At 41.6% G+C, this 18,355-nt stretch overlaps 1 protein-coding gene across 1 annotated transcript in view; it reads right to left on the reverse strand.

The window, feature by feature from the left end:
* Window positions 1–292: 292 nt before the first annotated feature.
* RELN (reelin) overlaps window positions 293–18,355 on the reverse strand; it is a 263,525-nt gene continuing 245,462 nt past the window's right edge. Inside the window, exons 54-64 of the mRNA XM_088533254.1 lie at window positions 17,738–17,913; window positions 16,432–16,538; window positions 15,781–16,023; window positions 15,065–15,240; window positions 14,079–14,152; window positions 13,152–13,313; window positions 12,634–12,791; window positions 11,495–11,714; window positions 10,303–10,500; window positions 9,955–10,053; window positions 293–979 (exon numbers count right to left, since the gene is read on the reverse strand). Coding sequence (XP_088389380.1) covers window positions 883–979; window positions 9,955–10,053; window positions 10,303–10,500; window positions 11,495–11,714; window positions 12,634–12,791; window positions 13,152–13,313; window positions 14,079–14,152; window positions 15,065–15,240; window positions 15,781–16,023; window positions 16,432–16,538; window positions 17,738–17,913 — 1,710 coding nt within the window. The 3' untranslated portion in view covers window positions 293–882. The remainder of the gene's footprint in view (window positions 980–9,954; window positions 10,054–10,302; window positions 10,501–11,494; window positions 11,715–12,633; window positions 12,792–13,151; window positions 13,314–14,078; window positions 14,153–15,064; window positions 15,241–15,780; window positions 16,024–16,431; window positions 16,539–17,737; window positions 17,914–18,355) is intronic.

Below are 18,355 nucleotides of genomic sequence, written 5' to 3' on the forward strand. Positions count from 1 at the left end.
GAAGATACAAACATGACCCGCGATAGAAACAAACACCTAAGAGAACACAATGAAACGTTCACTGTTTACAAATCACTTCATTACTATAGACATCAAATGGCAGTTACTGTAAGTAAATCAGTTGCAGAGAACTGACTACATTTAGACAAGGAAATGGGAACTTCTGTTTGGGGCTTCATTCACAACTGCTTAGTAGAAAAATGTTTTTATCCACAACAATGCTAACCAACAGACATATCAAAGAATAAGACTGAGGATATCAACGCCTTTACAACTACTTTTGCAATTATCATCTTCCTCATTAGGTACTTTGATTTGTTTAATACATGTTGTCAGAAGGTAAATAGCCCAAAAATCAGCAGCAAAAATATTACAACAACCAAACAAGTAAATACAGTGCCAATGTGTCATGTTTTAGAAGAGACTACAAAGAGGACAAACAATGATAACTTAATCGTATAAAATGACACAGAGCTGAAATACAGTGCACTTAAATATCTATCTGACAAATAATGTTAAATCCTGTACTTAGTATGTAGGATTTTTAAACGTAAAATCTGAAAAGTCTTTGTGCTTAAAGTTTTTTTTTCCTGTTAAAAAGAATTAGTTGCTTACTTCCAATACTGCCACTGTAACTGATATTACAACAGATCACAATTTTCACAGACACGTCAACATTAAAACATTTACCTATGAGAAAATAAGTCACTTCTCATTAGTTCACAGTGCGAAAAAAGTAGTGTACACTCTGTCTTGAAAAAGGCTTTCAGTTATTCATCAAGCCAGTTGCAGAAAAGTCCTGATACCAAACGCAGTGCTAGATTTAAAGAATGGAAAGCAACACATCACATGTTGGGAAGAAAAAATAAATTTCTCGTTTCTTCATGGATATCGTCTAAGTGACCTTCGTCTTCTGTTGTAGAAATGCCTGAGCCCATGTTGCCGTGAAAAATTCATCATGTAATTTTGTTTGCGAGTGCTGTTAAAATTAAGGGGGGAAGGAGGAAGAAAAGAATGTCAGATTTTTCATATACTCCTTAAATTCTTTCTGATCAGTGATCTAGTGGGGCAAATTCTTCTTTTTCTTTGAATATCCTTTCAGGATTGTATTAAGTGGTATAAAATGCACTGCTATACAACAGCAACGTACAAGGCAATTTGTGAGTCTGTTCCACTTTGCTTTCGTTTACAGTTCATTAGCTTAGCGAAAGGTGAAGAGCTCTCAGCTAATTAAAACTTGTGCTACCTAGGGCCAGATTCACTAAAGCTATATGCACTTCATTCCCTCTCAATACAGGGCATTTCTCCACAGTGTATTTATACTCCAAATATCATTCTCAGAACATTGAACATCTTCGTTTATAGAAGAGAAGAAGAGCCTTAATCGATCATGTTCTAACTTTACCATATAGGTAGTGAAGTGAAGCATTTCTATGCTTAACACTTTTATACAGTGAGTATTTCCCTCCCCTGCCCCCTATCAAAATCACAAAAGAAGATAGGGGAAATAATCTGAACAGCATCGTCAGTTCTGGTTGCAGCCTAGTTGAGGGACATACAGGGAGTACAAGGTCTATCCAACCTACATGAGATTCCTCCTTCTCCCACTGAGGGAAGGAAGAGCCATGAGAGGGCAGCAGTGATGTGTGGGGACCTGGGCACCTGAAACCCACCTTAACCATCGATAAGGGCCATATCCCACCATCAGTTTCCAAAGGGCAGGACCTTTGGAAATGAAGTTGTAACAGCTGTTCAGCTTCTTGTGGTTCTACTCACACCACGTACAAACCTGCATCTCGCCTGGAGAGAGCAGCATGTACAGCAACGCAGAGACTCTGCGTCTTAACTGCCCGTGGCAGAGGACTGCTGAACAGCCACAGCACTTCAGCAGGCCGTGACTTTTCTTGGTCCCCTCCACACTCGGCATATGCTTAAACACAGGTCCAAATCAACCTACAGCCAAACTACATCCACAATTATATGAGAATACTTTATATTATGTAGTTTTCAAAAAAGGGTATCTCCTCTCAGACCTACTATGTACAGAGCACTTGGCCAGCCATGGAAAGCAAAGGCAACTTGGCTATAAGAGGCGATCACTGTTGCTCATTGGGCGGAAAAGTCCCAGGAAGTGGGAAAGAACTTTTGGTCAGACTAGTGTTTTTAAAAATAAAAAAGGAGTATCACATATTGCAAACAGACTCTACTCTTAAGAGTCACCTGAGAGCCCCTTTCTTCATATGGAAGAAATTGCATGTAAAAACTCATATACATCCTGCCATGGAACGCAATTTGTCTCAGCAGACCCTGAGGACAACTCCAACAGACATAAGGGGCTTCACCCAGGAAGAGCTGTTGGTGACTCTGCTGCCTCTTTTTTTTTTTTTTTTTTTTTTTTTCCTGTTTCCAGGGGAAAGGAGCTGTAAAGTCTCAGGAAATCTGTGCAGTCTCAGCCAAGTTTCTGTCTCTTCTAGTCTTCCCTACTCACGTTGGAGTCGGGTCTTTCTAGCTTTGTCCTGCAGTGGGAGAAAGATGCTTGGCCCAAAGATCTCTACTCTAGAGGGACTGAATGTTACTAGGAGCCTCCAGAATAAGGAATCAATTGGATTTTAAAGGTGATATGTGAAATACAGGCCAGTAGTAGACATTACAGTCAACAAATCTTCTGTTTGTGGCAGCAAGGCAGGTTTCCGTGTGTGAGCTCTCTAGTAAATACTCGTATAGTAATCAGTTATACTTTCCTCTCTAGTGCATAAGGTTATTTTTAGTGAATATGGCCCTTAGGGAAAGGAAAAAATTGCATGCTTTGCAAAATAAGTGTGATCCCCCAGAAGTAATGACAGCTTTTGCTATATCAGTTAATCTGAAGTTATATAATAATTTATGCTGTACGATTTAAAGTTATGATAACTTAATCTAAAAATGCACATAACAAAATTATACCCTTTTTAACAGCTAATCTAGAATGTAATTTTCTAGACTATAATAAAAACAGTTGTGTCAAAGTCTAGGATTTAAAATGCCAAGCAATTCCATCCCAACTAGTTTTCCAAGGCTTTGCAATTTTTTTTTGCCTGATTTCACAGGCAAATGAAACTTCTTTTCTTGCCACTGCAACATCCCTACAGAATGAAATGATATCCGCTCTATGGGACAATTTAATATGAACAGATCTACATTGGGCGCAACATTTCCTACTCTTGCACAAAGTCAGCGCTCTAGATCATTTGGCAATGAGGAGAGAGTTTAGTATTTGAGCTTGACTTCCAACTCTCACTAGGATTCGGGACAGCCAGTGCGCAGACCCGAGTGAGCCACGGGAGGCAGAGGTGCCAAAGCCGGCCTGTTCCCAGCCAAGTGGGAATGCTGGGCACACGAGTGCGTTTTAAATCCTGCTCTCTAATGCCTCACTGACAGGAGGCAAAACACAGCCTGAACCTTCCCCAGAAGCGTCTGCCTTGGGTCCTGAAGCTGAAAGACTTCCTCCTCCTCCTCAGTTCCCTAGATGCAGGAGGATGCTTTGTCTCCGTGGGCCCAGGGCATTTATGGCAACATCCCACCTCTGAGGAGAGTGTCCTAACCATGAAGTGCGGCAGGACGGAGCACTGCTCAGCCTGGAAAAGGCCACTGAGAGGCCAAAACACAAGCGACAGGCTGGGAAGAAGAAAACAGCCCAACTGAGCGGCCTTGCTGCAGGTACGTGATTTTGGGTGCTATCTTTGTGAATATCCACCCTGATGAGATATGTGGGACCAAAGGGAGAATATCAGTCTTTGGGCCGAAAAACTTGTCATTTGTGGACCTGGTTAAATCTAAGACTGAGCTAGTCTGTGAGATCTCAGCTCGGGCAAGACTTGCCGCTGGGGCACACTCTGAGCTGTGGCTCTGGGGACCCCAGGGCCTTCATGTTTCACATCAGCTCCCTTGCTGGCCTTTGGTGTGATCACCTTACGGGATAGCTCAGCAGAGATTTTTGGGACCGCCTGTTTGAATACTGCTGGGTAAACCTGGCCTATATTTCAGCTTAAATGCCCAAGCATTTTGTATCTGGCCTTAAAGTTATGATGGAGACATTTAAAGCAAGGCAACGATCAAAAAGAAAAGAAACGAAAACAGGAAGAAGGAAACACTTTCCTAATATCTAAAAAGAAAAAGGCTTACTTATTCTTGGTACATATTCAGTCTATTTTGGTGTTTTATAAGATGGTCAACTTGCTGAATGTTGTAAGCAAAGAAATCATATTCTCCCCCTTACACTGAACACTGCAGAAAGTTGTGTGCGAAAAATAAGAGAAACTTTATTTTTCTTTAATCTTATCCAATAATCAAATGGTGTTTCTTACTTGCACTGACATAGTCCAAACTCATTCCCACCAAAGTCTGAGGTAGACTTTCCACTGACTGACATGGAGGGCACTTAAAAGCTTCATGCCTCTTGTAGAAAACAGCATTACAGCGGGTATGAGGAGCAATGACTGCGCCATCTAATCTACAGTTTTAAGTGCCTTAATATTAAATAATAAATTAAAGGTAAAACTGCTCCAAATTACATAGGAAACCTTATGTAACTTTCTGATTAAGTCAGTGGAGTTATGCTATTTAAATACTACAATAAAGCAGCTTATGAGAAGGAATCACAGTGTTTTGGGGTGGCTGGGTAGAACATTCTGATTATTATATTTTATGTTTCCTAAAGCAAAGACTACAAGTCTGCAATTTAATACATACTAAGATGGAACACAGCCAAATGAAATAAAAATTTCCTGTAAAAACCCCAACATTTCCTAATGTCTTTTTCTTTTTTTTTTAATAATGGGAACAAAATAGGACCAAAAATACTTGGATAGCAAAACCAAACTTAAACAAAGCCTTAGAAAACAGCAAAGGGACACACTTCTCAGGACTGGGCTTGGGGTAAAATCTCAAATGGTCTATAAGGATAGTCCTATAATTAGGAAAGTGACGTGGTCTGAATGAAATCCTCTTGGCTCATATCAATGTCAAACATTTTTTTCACTCTCATGAAATCCATATTGAATCCTTCAGCCCTCAGCTCAGTTGCTGCGCTGGTCGGCAGCACCTGTTAACTATGGCAGCAAAGCAGCACGGTTACAAGAAATGAAGGAACGACCCAGCAAACTCTGGCTGTTGTTTTTACATCTAGCAGATCCTTATGGCTCTGCTGCTGTACGTGTTCACTGGCAAACAGCGTGCGGCATTGGCTTCTACTCCTGGGTCAGTATTTACAGAAAAAAAACATAATTTGCTTCTTGGAGCTGAGAGGTGGCCTGGGCACCCGGAGCCATCGCTCTGCCCGAGCAGTGCTGGGACGCAGCCTCAGGGACATTCCCACAAATTCCCACTGCTGCGGCTGGACAAGGTGCCCAGTGTGTCCTGCTAAGCTTAGCTCCCCCTGACGCTGCATGAGGAAGAGCTGCGGGATGAAGGCCTCTCAGAGCACAAATGCTATCCCACAGCCCCATCCCTGACAAAACTTGGGGAGAGAGACATGGCTGTTAACAGCAGCATAGATTTGATACAGATCAGGATTTGATACGGATTGATACAGATTCACTTACCTTACTCTAGTGTAAAACCAATGACAGCAAACAATGAAATACAACACAAGTTAGAAAATGCCTTTCAATGCATGCAGCACTGTGATTAGTCATAAAACCCTGATGAGGCTTAGAGGCAATATAGGACTTTTCATCTCTTTTGAAAATAAAAATTGAACAAATTACTTCCTGATATTTCAAATCAATGCTTATATTTTTCTTTTCTATAAAATTCAGCATGCACTTTTTAGAAACATAATAAAAATGTCATAAAAGCACATCATATTAAATTTGGCATAAATGTTGTGACTACTTAGATAATTACCTAATATCTGAACTCTTCTTTATTATAAATATTTTGATACCCTTTAATTAAAAGTATTTTTCAAATCATTGTTTTTTAGCAAAAAAAAAAAGAAGCAGATGAAAATGCTTTTTCCACGAGAACTCTTTGTTTGAACTAAAATATATAATTTTGATTTTAATGTTGCAAACAGCATAAACTTCCTTTGCACCAAATGCAACGTAATATCCTCAATAAATCATTTGTGCCAAAAATGTGAGAATATCTTGACAATGAAGAGCATGGAGTGATAGCTATGGAGGCATTAGTTCTATTACCCAACAATTAACCACAAAAAATTGGTGTGAGGGGAAACTTCTTGCATTCCTTGCACAACTCAAATTCCCATGGATTACACCACAAGCTTTGGGCTGCAAAGAAAGCAACATCAGACCCTTAGTTTTCAGGTTATTATTTTGTCCTTTGGTTCTAAATGCTCTTGATCAGAGTTCAGGTTTGCAGAGGTTACTAAGGGCCTGCTTTATACACAAATAGCAATTCCAAAGGCACATGCAAAAACGTGCGTGGTGTCTGTGCATCAGACAGGCCGAGTTGTGCTGAGAAAAACTGTGCAAATGAAATGCAGAGTTGGACGTGGGCTCTTCTTAGGGTACAAGTATAGGGGCACAGAAAAGGTTTCTTAGGTCTAGAGTAAAAATACTTCTTTATCCTAAGAAGAGCCATGGCCATGGAACGTGAGAGAGTTCTGCCCAAAGCTTTCTTTACAAATGGAGAGAGCAAAAAGGCTCCACTAACAAGGAATAATTGACACTAGATAATTGACACTAGCTTAGAGTGACTGGACAACTTGATAACTAACACCCTCTCCCTATCACACGACAGAAACAAACAATCCTAAAATAAGTTGGTGAGTAGTTAGCTGATAAGACCAATTCAGTGCATAATACACCCAAAACGGGAACCGTGTTTCACCTGTTCCAGCATTTGCAGCTGCATTACAGCCTTAGCAATCCTGCTTTTTAATGAACGATTCATGTGATTCATTAGCAAGTGGAATGACTATAGAAAACATACAAAGGCACCCTGCTGTGACCTTTCTTATCGCTGCCATGTATTTTGCATGCCCAGATGATCTGCGGGTAACAGTATTAACGTTCTTCCTCCAGCTTACAATCTCGGGACCAAAAAGTGAACAAAGGAATTGCATCCAGAGAATGTGTTTGCTGGTTAGAGGATGATGTCCCTTGACTCAGGAATCAATGTGACTGAGACATGGAATGACTGCAGCTGTGAATCAACTGCAAGCTGTATCTGCACAGCAACTTGGCAGCTGGGCTCAAGACAGGGCTAATTCCAAATGTTTGAGAAATTCTGAGCCATGAGAACAGATATTCACAGATTTATCCTTGGGAATAGACAGTCTCTAGGGGTCACAGGGAGTAGCAGGAAATAAGATCACGAAAATTCTTACTAGTGAGGCATCTCTGCAGAGCTGGCCCTGCAGACAGGTGTTTTCCCTGCCTGCCTTTCTCTCCAGACCTCGGTTTTCTCAAGGAGAACCTGGCTAACTCATCCCTGGCCTGAGGAAAAGCTGGCCCAGCACCCGGATGTGCAGGCAGCCCAGCCAACAGTGGGTTGGGATCTCCCCCAGATTTGGGGGCTCTGGGAAAAATTAAGCCATTTCATCAGGTCCCAGGATGGGGAAAAGACAAGAGAGAGTTGTGGACACAAGGAGTTTCTCTACACCCAAATTCACACCTTTCAGTCTATACCAGCTTCTTCCTGCCACTAAAGCAACTCATCTGACTCTGAACTTGCATCCCTCAGCCGTCCTGCCCAAGGAAAGGCAGGTGAATGGTGGTCAGACCGTGCTCTCAGCACGCAGAGAGGCTGATGTACAGCAATTTAGTTAGTTTGTGCCATGTACATGCAGTGTCTGCACAGTCCTGCCTCTGTGCCTTGAGGAAAGGCTGTGAGAGGGCCTGCCTGCAGCAGGAGACCTGAGTTCTACCCACCATGAACAGCAGCACTTTGGGAAGAAAGCTTCCCAAAAGCTTTCTCAATTTTTTTGTAAAGGCTACTTGGAAATAAAATTTAAGAGATCCACAGAATATTTTGATGAATTAGAAGCTGCAGCTAGAACCTACAGAACAAAAGAGAGAGCAAAGCTGCCTACAAGCATCGAGCACGTGCTGGACATGCCGCAGCATCTAATCCTTCCACTCCAGAGACCATGTCTCACATGTTGTAGGTAGTAGGGACTGAAATTCTCCACCTGACCTGCTGGGGGTATGCTGCCGTGGCACTGTACTTAACAGTACCTGCTAAGGAAGAAATCTGTCTGTCATGGTCAGTCTTCCTTTGTGGGCTTCCTTTGTGGCCCTGTGACCAAGGGTTGGTCAACAGAAGCTGCACATCTAGCTCATGGAAAGCAAGGTGGAAACTGTCTCCGGTCTGATCTCTCTTTTCCAACATCTAGAAGACCCTCAAGGTTCTTTAAGTGGAGATAAAGAAGGAGGAAGCAGGCACTGTCTGTATATCTGGCTCCTCCTCTAGGCCTAGTGTGATTGCATTTCTATTGCTTTCTCCATTCTAGCTTAAAATATCTCACATAACTGAGATATCACCACTCAGCTTGTATATCTGGTCTAAAGCCTAGTAGATCACCTGGGGTTTTCCAGAGCTTTCCAGAATTCAGCTTAAGAATCTCTTTTCCCAAACTCTACCTTACTCCTACATATGTACACCAGTGATCAGACTGGCATGTAATATTATGCTTTTTTTTTCCACCTTATTTTTATGTTTTACATATAGGTTTTTTTTCTTTTCTTTTCTTTTTTTTTTTTTTTAATTCCAAGGCAGAAACAAATGAAAGTATTTCAGAACTACCCTTCTCCATGGTTTCCTAAACACAGTGAATCTCCTGCAGGTTCATAGTCTTTTGTATCTTTATCCATGCATCATCATTCAGCCATTGACTAACTATGCCAGGAAATGCATCCATCCCTCTATTCCTTCAAGCTTTAAGCTTAATGTTATGGAAGCAGAGTCCAGCAAGGTGTGTAAAAGCAGCACAGCGTGTAACCAGGGTGTGTTTGGGGTTGATATGCGTGCCATGCAAGCTGGTGCCTCTTGGTGGAAAGAAGGACAGGGCTAACTAGTGATCAAGTCATCCAGTTTGCTGTTGCTGCAAAACATTACTTGCAGCACCTCTGCTAATCCAGATTTTAAGACAGAAACCTCATGGTAACAATTATACAGCCTGGACGTTATCCAAGACTAATTTTGTCATTGGTGGTTTTAAAATTTTTCAATAAACGGAATGTTTGAACCTATCTACGGAGCAGACACGCTTCTCTCTGCCAACCACTGTCAGCGATGAGTTCCCGCCCGTCAAGCCACTAGCATTTCACTTCTACTGCAACTAAATTGTTAGAGAAAGAGCAGGTCATCTTGTTGTGACGTTACACCAGAAAAACGGGTTAGCTGCGAGTGAAACCCATCTCAATACGGGGAGAAGCAAGAGGCTGAAGACACTTTACTTGGTAAAATCTTGACAAGGGGATGAATATAGAGCTCGGACCATAGGAACCTGATATAGTAAACCCTGTTTCTGAACCGTATCCTTCTTACTAAAAAAGGAAATGAATAAGGCATTAGTTGCTAATGCAAATCTTTCAGAGGCTGATTACATAACAACATCGCCCTGTGCAAAGAGCAACACAGCGGACTAGTTTGTGTCTTTGAAAGGATATGTCAGCCTTACATGGCAGCACAGCGTTGCACGCAAACATCCCTCCTTACACCCCAGCACAACGTGTGTCACCGCGGGACCGGCGGACACACCGGGACGTGGCGGTGGGAGAGCCCCGCCGTCCCTGCCGTGCTGCTCCGTCCCTGCTGCACAACCCGCACCCCAGCTGGGCCGCTCGCTCTCGCGACCGCCTCGACCGCCGGCGGCTGCCAGGACTGGTCCTTGGGGGCGGCTTCCCTGCGCCAAGGCCGTTCTTACTGAGCTCAACCCTCGGGCCGTGCTGAAGGAAGGTCAGTGCTTTCTGGGATGGGGTGGCATGAGGTGAAGCTGATACTCACAGGACGACTTCTACGTGGTCCAAAGCCCACTGATCATGACCTGTTCCGCTGTGCCGGGGCTGCCACCAGCGCAGTAGGACTCCTTTCACTCGTGCCTCCCTGCCAAAATAGGCACAATTCAGGAGGAATTAAATATTTTTTTCCTCTCATATATCTAAAGCAAATATTTTATATTTCTTTCAATTATACTGATGAACACTAGACTGATATTTTTCCGTCACCCTTAAACTTCCTTCTGCCCTCCCATCAACCTTTTTTTTTGCTGCACGGTGATGCAAAGACAGACTCCCTCCTAGCAGGAATATATCTTGTGCATTTAGAGGTAATGAAATGAGACTGGGTACTCACAGGGGAACGTTATAAGACACTCTTTGGGCTTGTATAAAGTCCTTTGGCTGATGCTGTGCAATTACTTGCCATGTAATTCCATTATTTACACTGTACTGGAGGAGCACTGCCTTGTCTACAGTGTTAGGATCACTCAGATTGGTATTGCAGCTGTCTGTTTGTGAGATGCTTCCAATTTGCAAAACAAACATGATTTTGCTGTAAAACACAGATAAAAGTGGTATTTTTCAATATGCAAGAAGTGGTTAAACAGGAAAAAAATAGCATTTCCAGGTGTGCTGTAGTTATCACTAAAAATGTTAGCATCCTCAAAAATCATAATTTTTTAACATGAAAGAACCTATTTTCACATTTCTAAACCATGGCTCTCCCTTTTAAGATTATAATTTACTTCGTATAACATACTTTGATATAATTGGAGGCTATCAATCCAGTATTACACTGTATCTGCACAAAGCTCAGACGAATAAGCAATATAACAAGTAAACAAGTGCATAAAAACTTAAAAGGGGAAAAATAATGTCAAAATACAAAGAGAGCCTAAAAGATACCCAATATTCTACTCTGGTGTCCAAATAACAAAGTAGGAGACTAATTTATATCATCTGGCCCATTTGCTGATTCATCCTGTTTCTAATCATGGCTTAGGCCACTAACGAGGCCTGAGCGCAGGCCAATAAGCTGCCACTGGCTTCAGAGCCAGCATGGGCCTGGTGCATCTGCTCTGCTGCAGCCAGAGGGACTCAGGAGATGGAAATGATACTCCTGCTCTTTGGCAGGTGAATACAATTTTCTATGACAACCAAAACAGGAAAACGAGCCTGCAATTACTGACAGCATCATTGCTCACATCTACTGCGGAGGCGCGCGCAACGGTGGGATTTGCTGTATGGGCCCTGGCACTCTGGTGCCCAAGGCTTTGCCAAGGGCTTCATCTTCAGTGCTGGCGTGTGAGATGCTGAAAACATCTGAGCTTTTCATCTGGCATCGCTTCCCCCTTCCCTCTCCAGCTCCCAAATGGGAGCCACAAAACATTTTCTCGGCTCTAAAATCTGTCTGCCAGCCAAACCTGACTGCATGGTGCAGCCAGGTCAGCCCATCCTCATCAATGTTGGACCACACAACTTTGTTTGCATATAAAGTTTGTTTTCTCGTGAACTACTAAAAGAGCGTTTTAGGCTCAAAGTATTACCTTGCTCGGGTGAGATCCAGAGGCTTAGTCACAGCTTGTCGTATTTGACATCCATTAAAATACAGCGAGTCTCCATGGGCATAGGGTGCCAGCTGTCCGCATCCATTCCCTATCACTCCCCCCTGAATGGTTTCCCAGTTTATTTCAGTGACTCTTTCAGATTCAAAATTATCTTTAATATAACTGGGGAGATCATGGCTAAAAACAGAGCAATCATCACCTAAAAATGACATGGTGAAGTTATAAAACATACACACAAAAAATCAAATAATTGAAAAAAATAAAATATTGTTCAATCAATTTCCATTCAAGGTTGTGATCCAATGTACAGTTTGACTACAGGCTGAATATATATTGGCAGAACCATGCACAATGTGCACATTGCTACACATACATACATACAATATAAACTGAGAAGTTGAAGTTTGCAACCTGTTCTTATTTACGGCAGCATAATTTCAAAATTGCCATAGGATTTCTTCTCTTTACATTGGTGCAAATAAGAGAAACCTCAATTCATCACTTAGAAGGAAATACTTCTAAAATAGATGAATTAGAGGGAAATACCTCTAAAACAGAAGCCTCTAAATACCTCTAAGTAGCTCAAAAATAGAAGGATTCAAACCTTGTAAAGTTAGGAGAGTGCCTGGAAGACAGTAAGCACCTTGGCTCCCACAAAGCACTTCTAATTTAATGAAGGCGTCAGGTATTGCTAATTATGACCCTCACTTAATTTGCAGGATTAGAGCAGAAAAGTAGAGAACTAAATCCCTTACAGGTGTCAATCAACACTCTAGGCTCCACGTATACATCAGCTAGAAGTGAATGTACCCTTGGAGGGGGCACAGGTGTGAAAACCTTTTCTGGGTAAGCAGGTAGCCACAGTCTACTCTCAGTGAATACTGCATGGACTTTACTAAACAGAGTGCCAGACAGCAGAGAGTACTGCTTCAATCCAGAAATAATAATGGGAGGGAAGATCTCCTATTTGTAGACCTTCCAGATTACGAATTTCTAATCTGTTACTTCAGTATTCCAGTGGTGAATTCAGACAGGGTCTATCACTCTTCCTTTTTGTTTAACTTTCAGCTAGATTAGAGAGTAGCAGATGTATTAGAAAGGAAATGAAGAAAAGGAACCTTGGTATCCTTCATCACAGATGCACACGGCTCCTGTCGTGCAGTACCCGTGACCGCTGCAGAGCTTCGGGCACGCTTCTCCGATGTACACATGGTCAATCGCCCAGCTCTGCTGCTCGAGTTCTTCTCCTTTCTGAATCCACCTGAACTGAGTAGCACTTCAAATACAAAAGCACACAAATACCATACTATGATATATCTGGCAAGTAAAGGTGTCCCTATAGTGACACTGAAATACACAGGCAGTAGGTGACATGAAAAATGTTGTATGAAAGGTTGGTGACTGCAGTAACTGGAAGCACCCAGGCTGAGCGGGTGGCTGTTACAGCATTGGCAGCAGCCACTTCTATTAGCTAAAAGCAGCTTCAGAGCCATTAATTATGCATCTGATCTAAATCCAGAAATGAAGAAGCATTTTGAAAGCAGCAGTTGATCTGAACTAACTGCTGAACTAACTGTGCCAGCAAGACAGCTGACATTTTATAGGCCCGCAGTGAGATGACCCTTCGGTAACCTACCTGGATGAGACATGATCAGGCAGCTGGATCGTTATTCTTTTCCACATAGAGCTGTTGACAGAGTTATAGATGGTTGCTTCATGGAACTGAAATGGGGAGCAGCCAATGCTATTAGATGAGGAAGGAAGACAGTGTGTCTGGACCAGCTGCCATGAATCTGTCCTGTGGGGACAAAGAAAATATGTTTTTATAAGAACCAGAAGAATCCTGAAAAGGAAACAGGCAGTCTTTGAGGTCATGGTGTTGGCTGTCTTACTAAGCAAACCCAAGAGATTTTCATGCTGTGAAGCCACAAATGGACAAGAAGTGGGAGGCTAAGGCTCCTGTGCAGCCATGGAAGATTTTCCAGCTCTGAATCACGCGCTGACGGTACATTCAGAGTCAAACACAGAGCTCCTCAGAGCTGGTATGATACAAGGGCTTATTTAGGAGTTGGCTCCTTAATCCCTCTCTTACAGTGCTCAGAAAAGAATCCAGCAGAATTTGCTCTGTGTTCACTCACGAGCATCTGAGCACAGACTTCAGCTTCACTTCTATGAACTATAATATGCTATTATACTACCGCACAGGAGACAGAGCTATTAACCAGCTGCAGAAGAACAGATTACAGTTATGCATCTCTATTTATGGCTTGGTCCTAAGTATATAGCCCTGTATCGTACTAAAACAACAGTTCCTTGAGAACGTGTTTTTCTGTAAAAACATTTTTAACAGGAAAACACTTGCGAACTACAAATGCAAGCTCAAATCTAAAATCTGCCCACAGCTGGGATAAATTATGAAGAGAATTTGCAGGAGTTACACAGATAAATCCCCATGCTTGCCAATGATTTGTTTAGCTCCTATTACAAGATGACTGTCAAAGTGATTGCTTGAATAAATAGCACCCGAGGTTGTTTTGGGCCTGTATATTCTGCTCTCACTTACCTGGCATCTTTAGTGTACTCCAGCATCACAGAATGGAGATCCCCGCAGGAAGTGGCCTCACAGCCTACCACAATCTGTAGCAGGGATTAATAAATAAATAAATAAATAAATAAATAAATAAATTATTGGCTGCCTTAGCAAGTCAGGTAGACGTTTAATGTGACATCTAATGAAGCTGTGCTCTCCTTTTCTCTTTAGTGGTAATATAAAAGAGATTACCAACTTAATCTTGGGAAAATTCTATCAAATGTGGATGGAAAACAAAGAAGGTAATACTTCAGGTATTACTTTACCTCTACTTTATTGTTACTGTTATTGTCAAGCAGAAGGCAAATACTAAGTTTCTAAATATGAAATTAAATATCAGAACAAATGTCATTTCTGAAATACCTAACTATGCATTCATTATCCAGGAAATTCAGAACCCCTAATGAAAAGCAGTAACTTCTTCTTTGCATATTTTTGTGTTTTCAGTAAGCCATTCTCCCTCCTGCCTCCCCCTTGCCTTCTCTGCTACTTCATTAGGCAGGGGGAAATGGCATACACACATTGCAGATTGCAGGCTGGTTTATCTTCATCTTGTCTGCACAGATTTCCAAGACTTGTGCAATCTTCTCTCTCTCTTTATTTGTTTTTGCACTATTGCTGTGGTTTCTAGTGCCAGCTAATTTCACAGTAGAAAACAGTTCCCAGTGTATCTGATGATCTGGTTACCAACAATTTCAGCAGAAAAGGATTAGACTCCCAACCTGCGTCAGTAACTCCCAAAGCATACAGACAACCAACACAAATTGATATGTAACATTCATGCAATCTTTCTGATTCCTATTGCCTATACTTCAGCAATTCCTTTAAAATCTAATAAAAAGGCATTATTAATTATTCATCCAATTGTGCATCCCAGCTGGACCAATGAGAATTTCTGGAGACAAATTAGATGATTTTTTATTGCATGCTTTACTTTGGAGAAAAAGAATATTTCTTACTTTAAACTGCATCATGTATCCTGGTTGTATAATGAGCTCCCTGGAGGACAGGATGTTGTGTGTTTTGTCCTTTTTCTTATTTGGCCAGTAGAGATGAAATGATGGATTTCCACAGAACCCTGCAGTCCTGACTGCATTAGGGTAAAAACTCCAATTTTCTTCATGAGAGGTGCCTTCTATTAACATGAGTGAGATAGAGTTACTGTGTTGTCTCAGTAAATATCAAGGTCTAATATTGAATCCACAGAATCCCTAGATACAGTACTTTAGTGATATAAATACTAAATTTATGCTAACTATCATGACACAGAATAAATAAATTACTAAAGGACCTAATAAAAACACAGCTCCAGATAGGTAATTTAAACTGTTTACACAATAATATTTTTAAAAATATGATTAAATAAAACTTTCCTGTCCAGGGATTTAAATGAAATAAGTTGGACTAAAATAATCTTTTCCACCTTTCATATCAGTATATATATACACAAATACTTATTTCTCTTTCTCTCTCTCTCTCTCTACATATATATATATATATATATATATATATTTGCACACCTCTATTAGTAGCATGAAGAATAGCATATACACCCAACATTAGTCTACAGAATAAAAGATTTGCATAGTTAAAAGGAAAAAGAAAGGATGTGTTCCTGCAAGCTCACAGGGCTTCTCTAAGGGAGATAAGAGATTAGTTTCGCACGCTGTCTTACCATCATCAAAGGTATCTACCAGTTGACTGGGGTTGATCTCTGCTCCTCCAATGAGAACATTGTCCAGCGCCCACTGCGCGCGGTCGGCGCCGGAAACCACGAGGCCGTTGGTGATGGTGAAGGGCTGCCACCAGCGCAGGCGGGTTGTGTTGGTTAGGGCGTCTTCGGGGAGGAGGATGTAATCATGCCTGACTGAAATGTATTTTTGGTAATCCATCTCATGAAGCAAAGTCCAGGATATTCCTAGAATTAAAAGATTCAGTATTAGCAATGAAAGTAAATGGCAGACTCTTCTAAAAGATTAAAGGAAGAGAACAGCTAAACAAAAATAATAGCTATGGTCTTCTGAAAGAAAAATCTTAACTTCTAAGGGCGGAGGGAACTGTCTTGCAAGAGAAATCTTGTAATCATTTACAGGGATCAAACTGACAGTAATCCACCGATTAATAAAATCCAGCAGGAAGATTAGGAAAAAATTCTGAGTGATGGATTAAAATTTTCGATGAGGAAAAACTTTACAAAGAAAAAAATGTCTTTGCAATTAAAAGTTATCCTCTTATTTTTGATCCTCTCTGCAGACTTCTCAGATACTTATGGTGCTTGAATACTCAACAAAGTTGTAGTTTAGATGAAACTGCAATGAGTACTTGCCTCCATCAATGGAATAATCTAGCAGCACTCCTTCCTTTCTGCAAGTTGGTCTGTGACATGTTGTCATGTTGTTTTCACTCCCAATTCTCCCCCAGTACTGTAAAAATCTAAGGGTAAACATATTGTTGGTTACTCACAAAAACATCAGTGAAAGATATGCACAAATCAAGAAGTTTTCTTTTTAAGGGCAGTTACTCTCAAAATGTTCAAAGTGCCAATGCTTTTAAGTAAGTGATATTGATCAATGCATAGAGCTATGGCTTCCAAAAACACTGCCTAATGATTCCTACAAAGCAGATATATTTAGGAGTAAGCATGGGAATTTCGGTAATTAATCTTCTGAGTGTGAGTTCAACGAAGGAAATGAGGGAATTAAATAAAATAATATGTTTTCCCACTAGAACACAAGGAAGGAAAGAACAGAAGGGAGGGAGGGGGGAAGGAGGGAAGGAGGGAAGGAGGGAAGGAGGGAAGGAGGGAAGGAGGGAGGGAGGGAGGGAAGGAAGGAAGGAAGGAAGGAAGGAAGGGAGGAAGGAAGGAAGGAAGGAAGGAAGGAAGGAAGGAAGGAAGGAAGGAAGGAAGGAAGGAAGGAAGGAAGGAAGGAAGGAAGGAAGGAAGGAAGGAAGGAAGGAAGGAAGGAAGGAAGGAAGGAAGGAAGGAAGGAAGGAAGGAAGGAAGGAAGGAAGGAAGGAAGGAAGGAAGGAAGGAAAAGTTGAGCTAGAAAACAAGAAAAATATTATGTAAAGATTTGCCTTTTCTGATGTTACAGTTTAGGTGGGCAGACTATCAAATGTGTGGAAAACCGTCAACATTTGAGGACTTGAAGGTCCGTACTCCGCCTTGTGTTACTAGTGGAGATCCTCAAGAGTCTATCCTGGGACCTATCCGGTTAAATATCTTTAGCAATGACCTGGAAGACAAGACAGCTGTCACTGTCAAGTCTGTGGACAACCCCAAGGTGGTGGTGTGGACGGACTTGAAGGAAGGGCTGTCATTCGGGGGGACCTAGAGAGGCTACAGGTATGGGCCAACAGGGCTCCTCTGCCTGCCTCTGGCACCCCTTGGACCTTCCTCCATGCTCTCTGTCTCAGCAGGAGAACTGTGCTTTTTGCTAAAAGGTGGTTTTCTGTTACAGTAACCTCCCATAGTAAAATAAGGAGAATTTATCACCGTCAACCTGAGACAACTCTGCACTTGAGGCAGCCCAGGAGTGCCCTAAGCTGCATCATCTGCTGCTTTGTCAGAGTTCAGCAAAGTTCCATATTAAATTGAGCACAAGATAATGGGTAGTAGTAACAGGACATACTTTGCACCCCGCAGGTCCAGATCTTGAGTGACAGCCTCTCTCACAGTTGCACCTCCAAAATACAGGGCTGTGTCTTCTGCTAGAATCCCGCACTCTGTACAGGTACTTCCACCTTCTAAGGACATCCATAAATCTGGTTTAATTTCTTCATTGTCAAAGCGCTCTTTCAGGAAAGTCTGTAACAAAGGTGTGTAACATAAAGCACAACCACAAATTTTCATGATCTTAAGCCTTTCTCATGATTGCAGCTGGAACTGACCTCCTACACATGTTTAAAGGACACATGAGCACTCTAAAGATTCTTTCTCATTGTGACTGAAGGATTAGACATAATACCTTTGATCCGAGTTGCTCCTGAAATTAATATATTAAATATGAAAGTACTTTGGCACAAGATTTTAACATACCTGGAAGGTAATTCAGGACACTGGAATTTGCATGCACTAATTAACAAATGTGGTTATTTGAGACTCTATACCATCAAACCAGTGCATATTTAATATGCATGGGAGATAGTGCTATTCTGCATTTTCTCCCCAGAAAAACTTGCACTGCAATGAAATTTTAGGGTTATTGTAGCAAATACGCATCAATACGTCAGTCTGCACAAATATTTGC

Source organism: Tinamus guttatus, unplaced genomic scaffold, assembly GCF_059628265.1.
Source record: "Tinamus guttatus ecotype Peru unplaced genomic scaffold, ASM5962826v1 Tinamus_guttatus_pri_ptg000489l, whole genome shotgun sequence".
Classification (NCBI taxonomy): Eukaryota; Metazoa; Chordata; class Aves; order Tinamiformes; family Tinamidae; genus Tinamus; species Tinamus guttatus.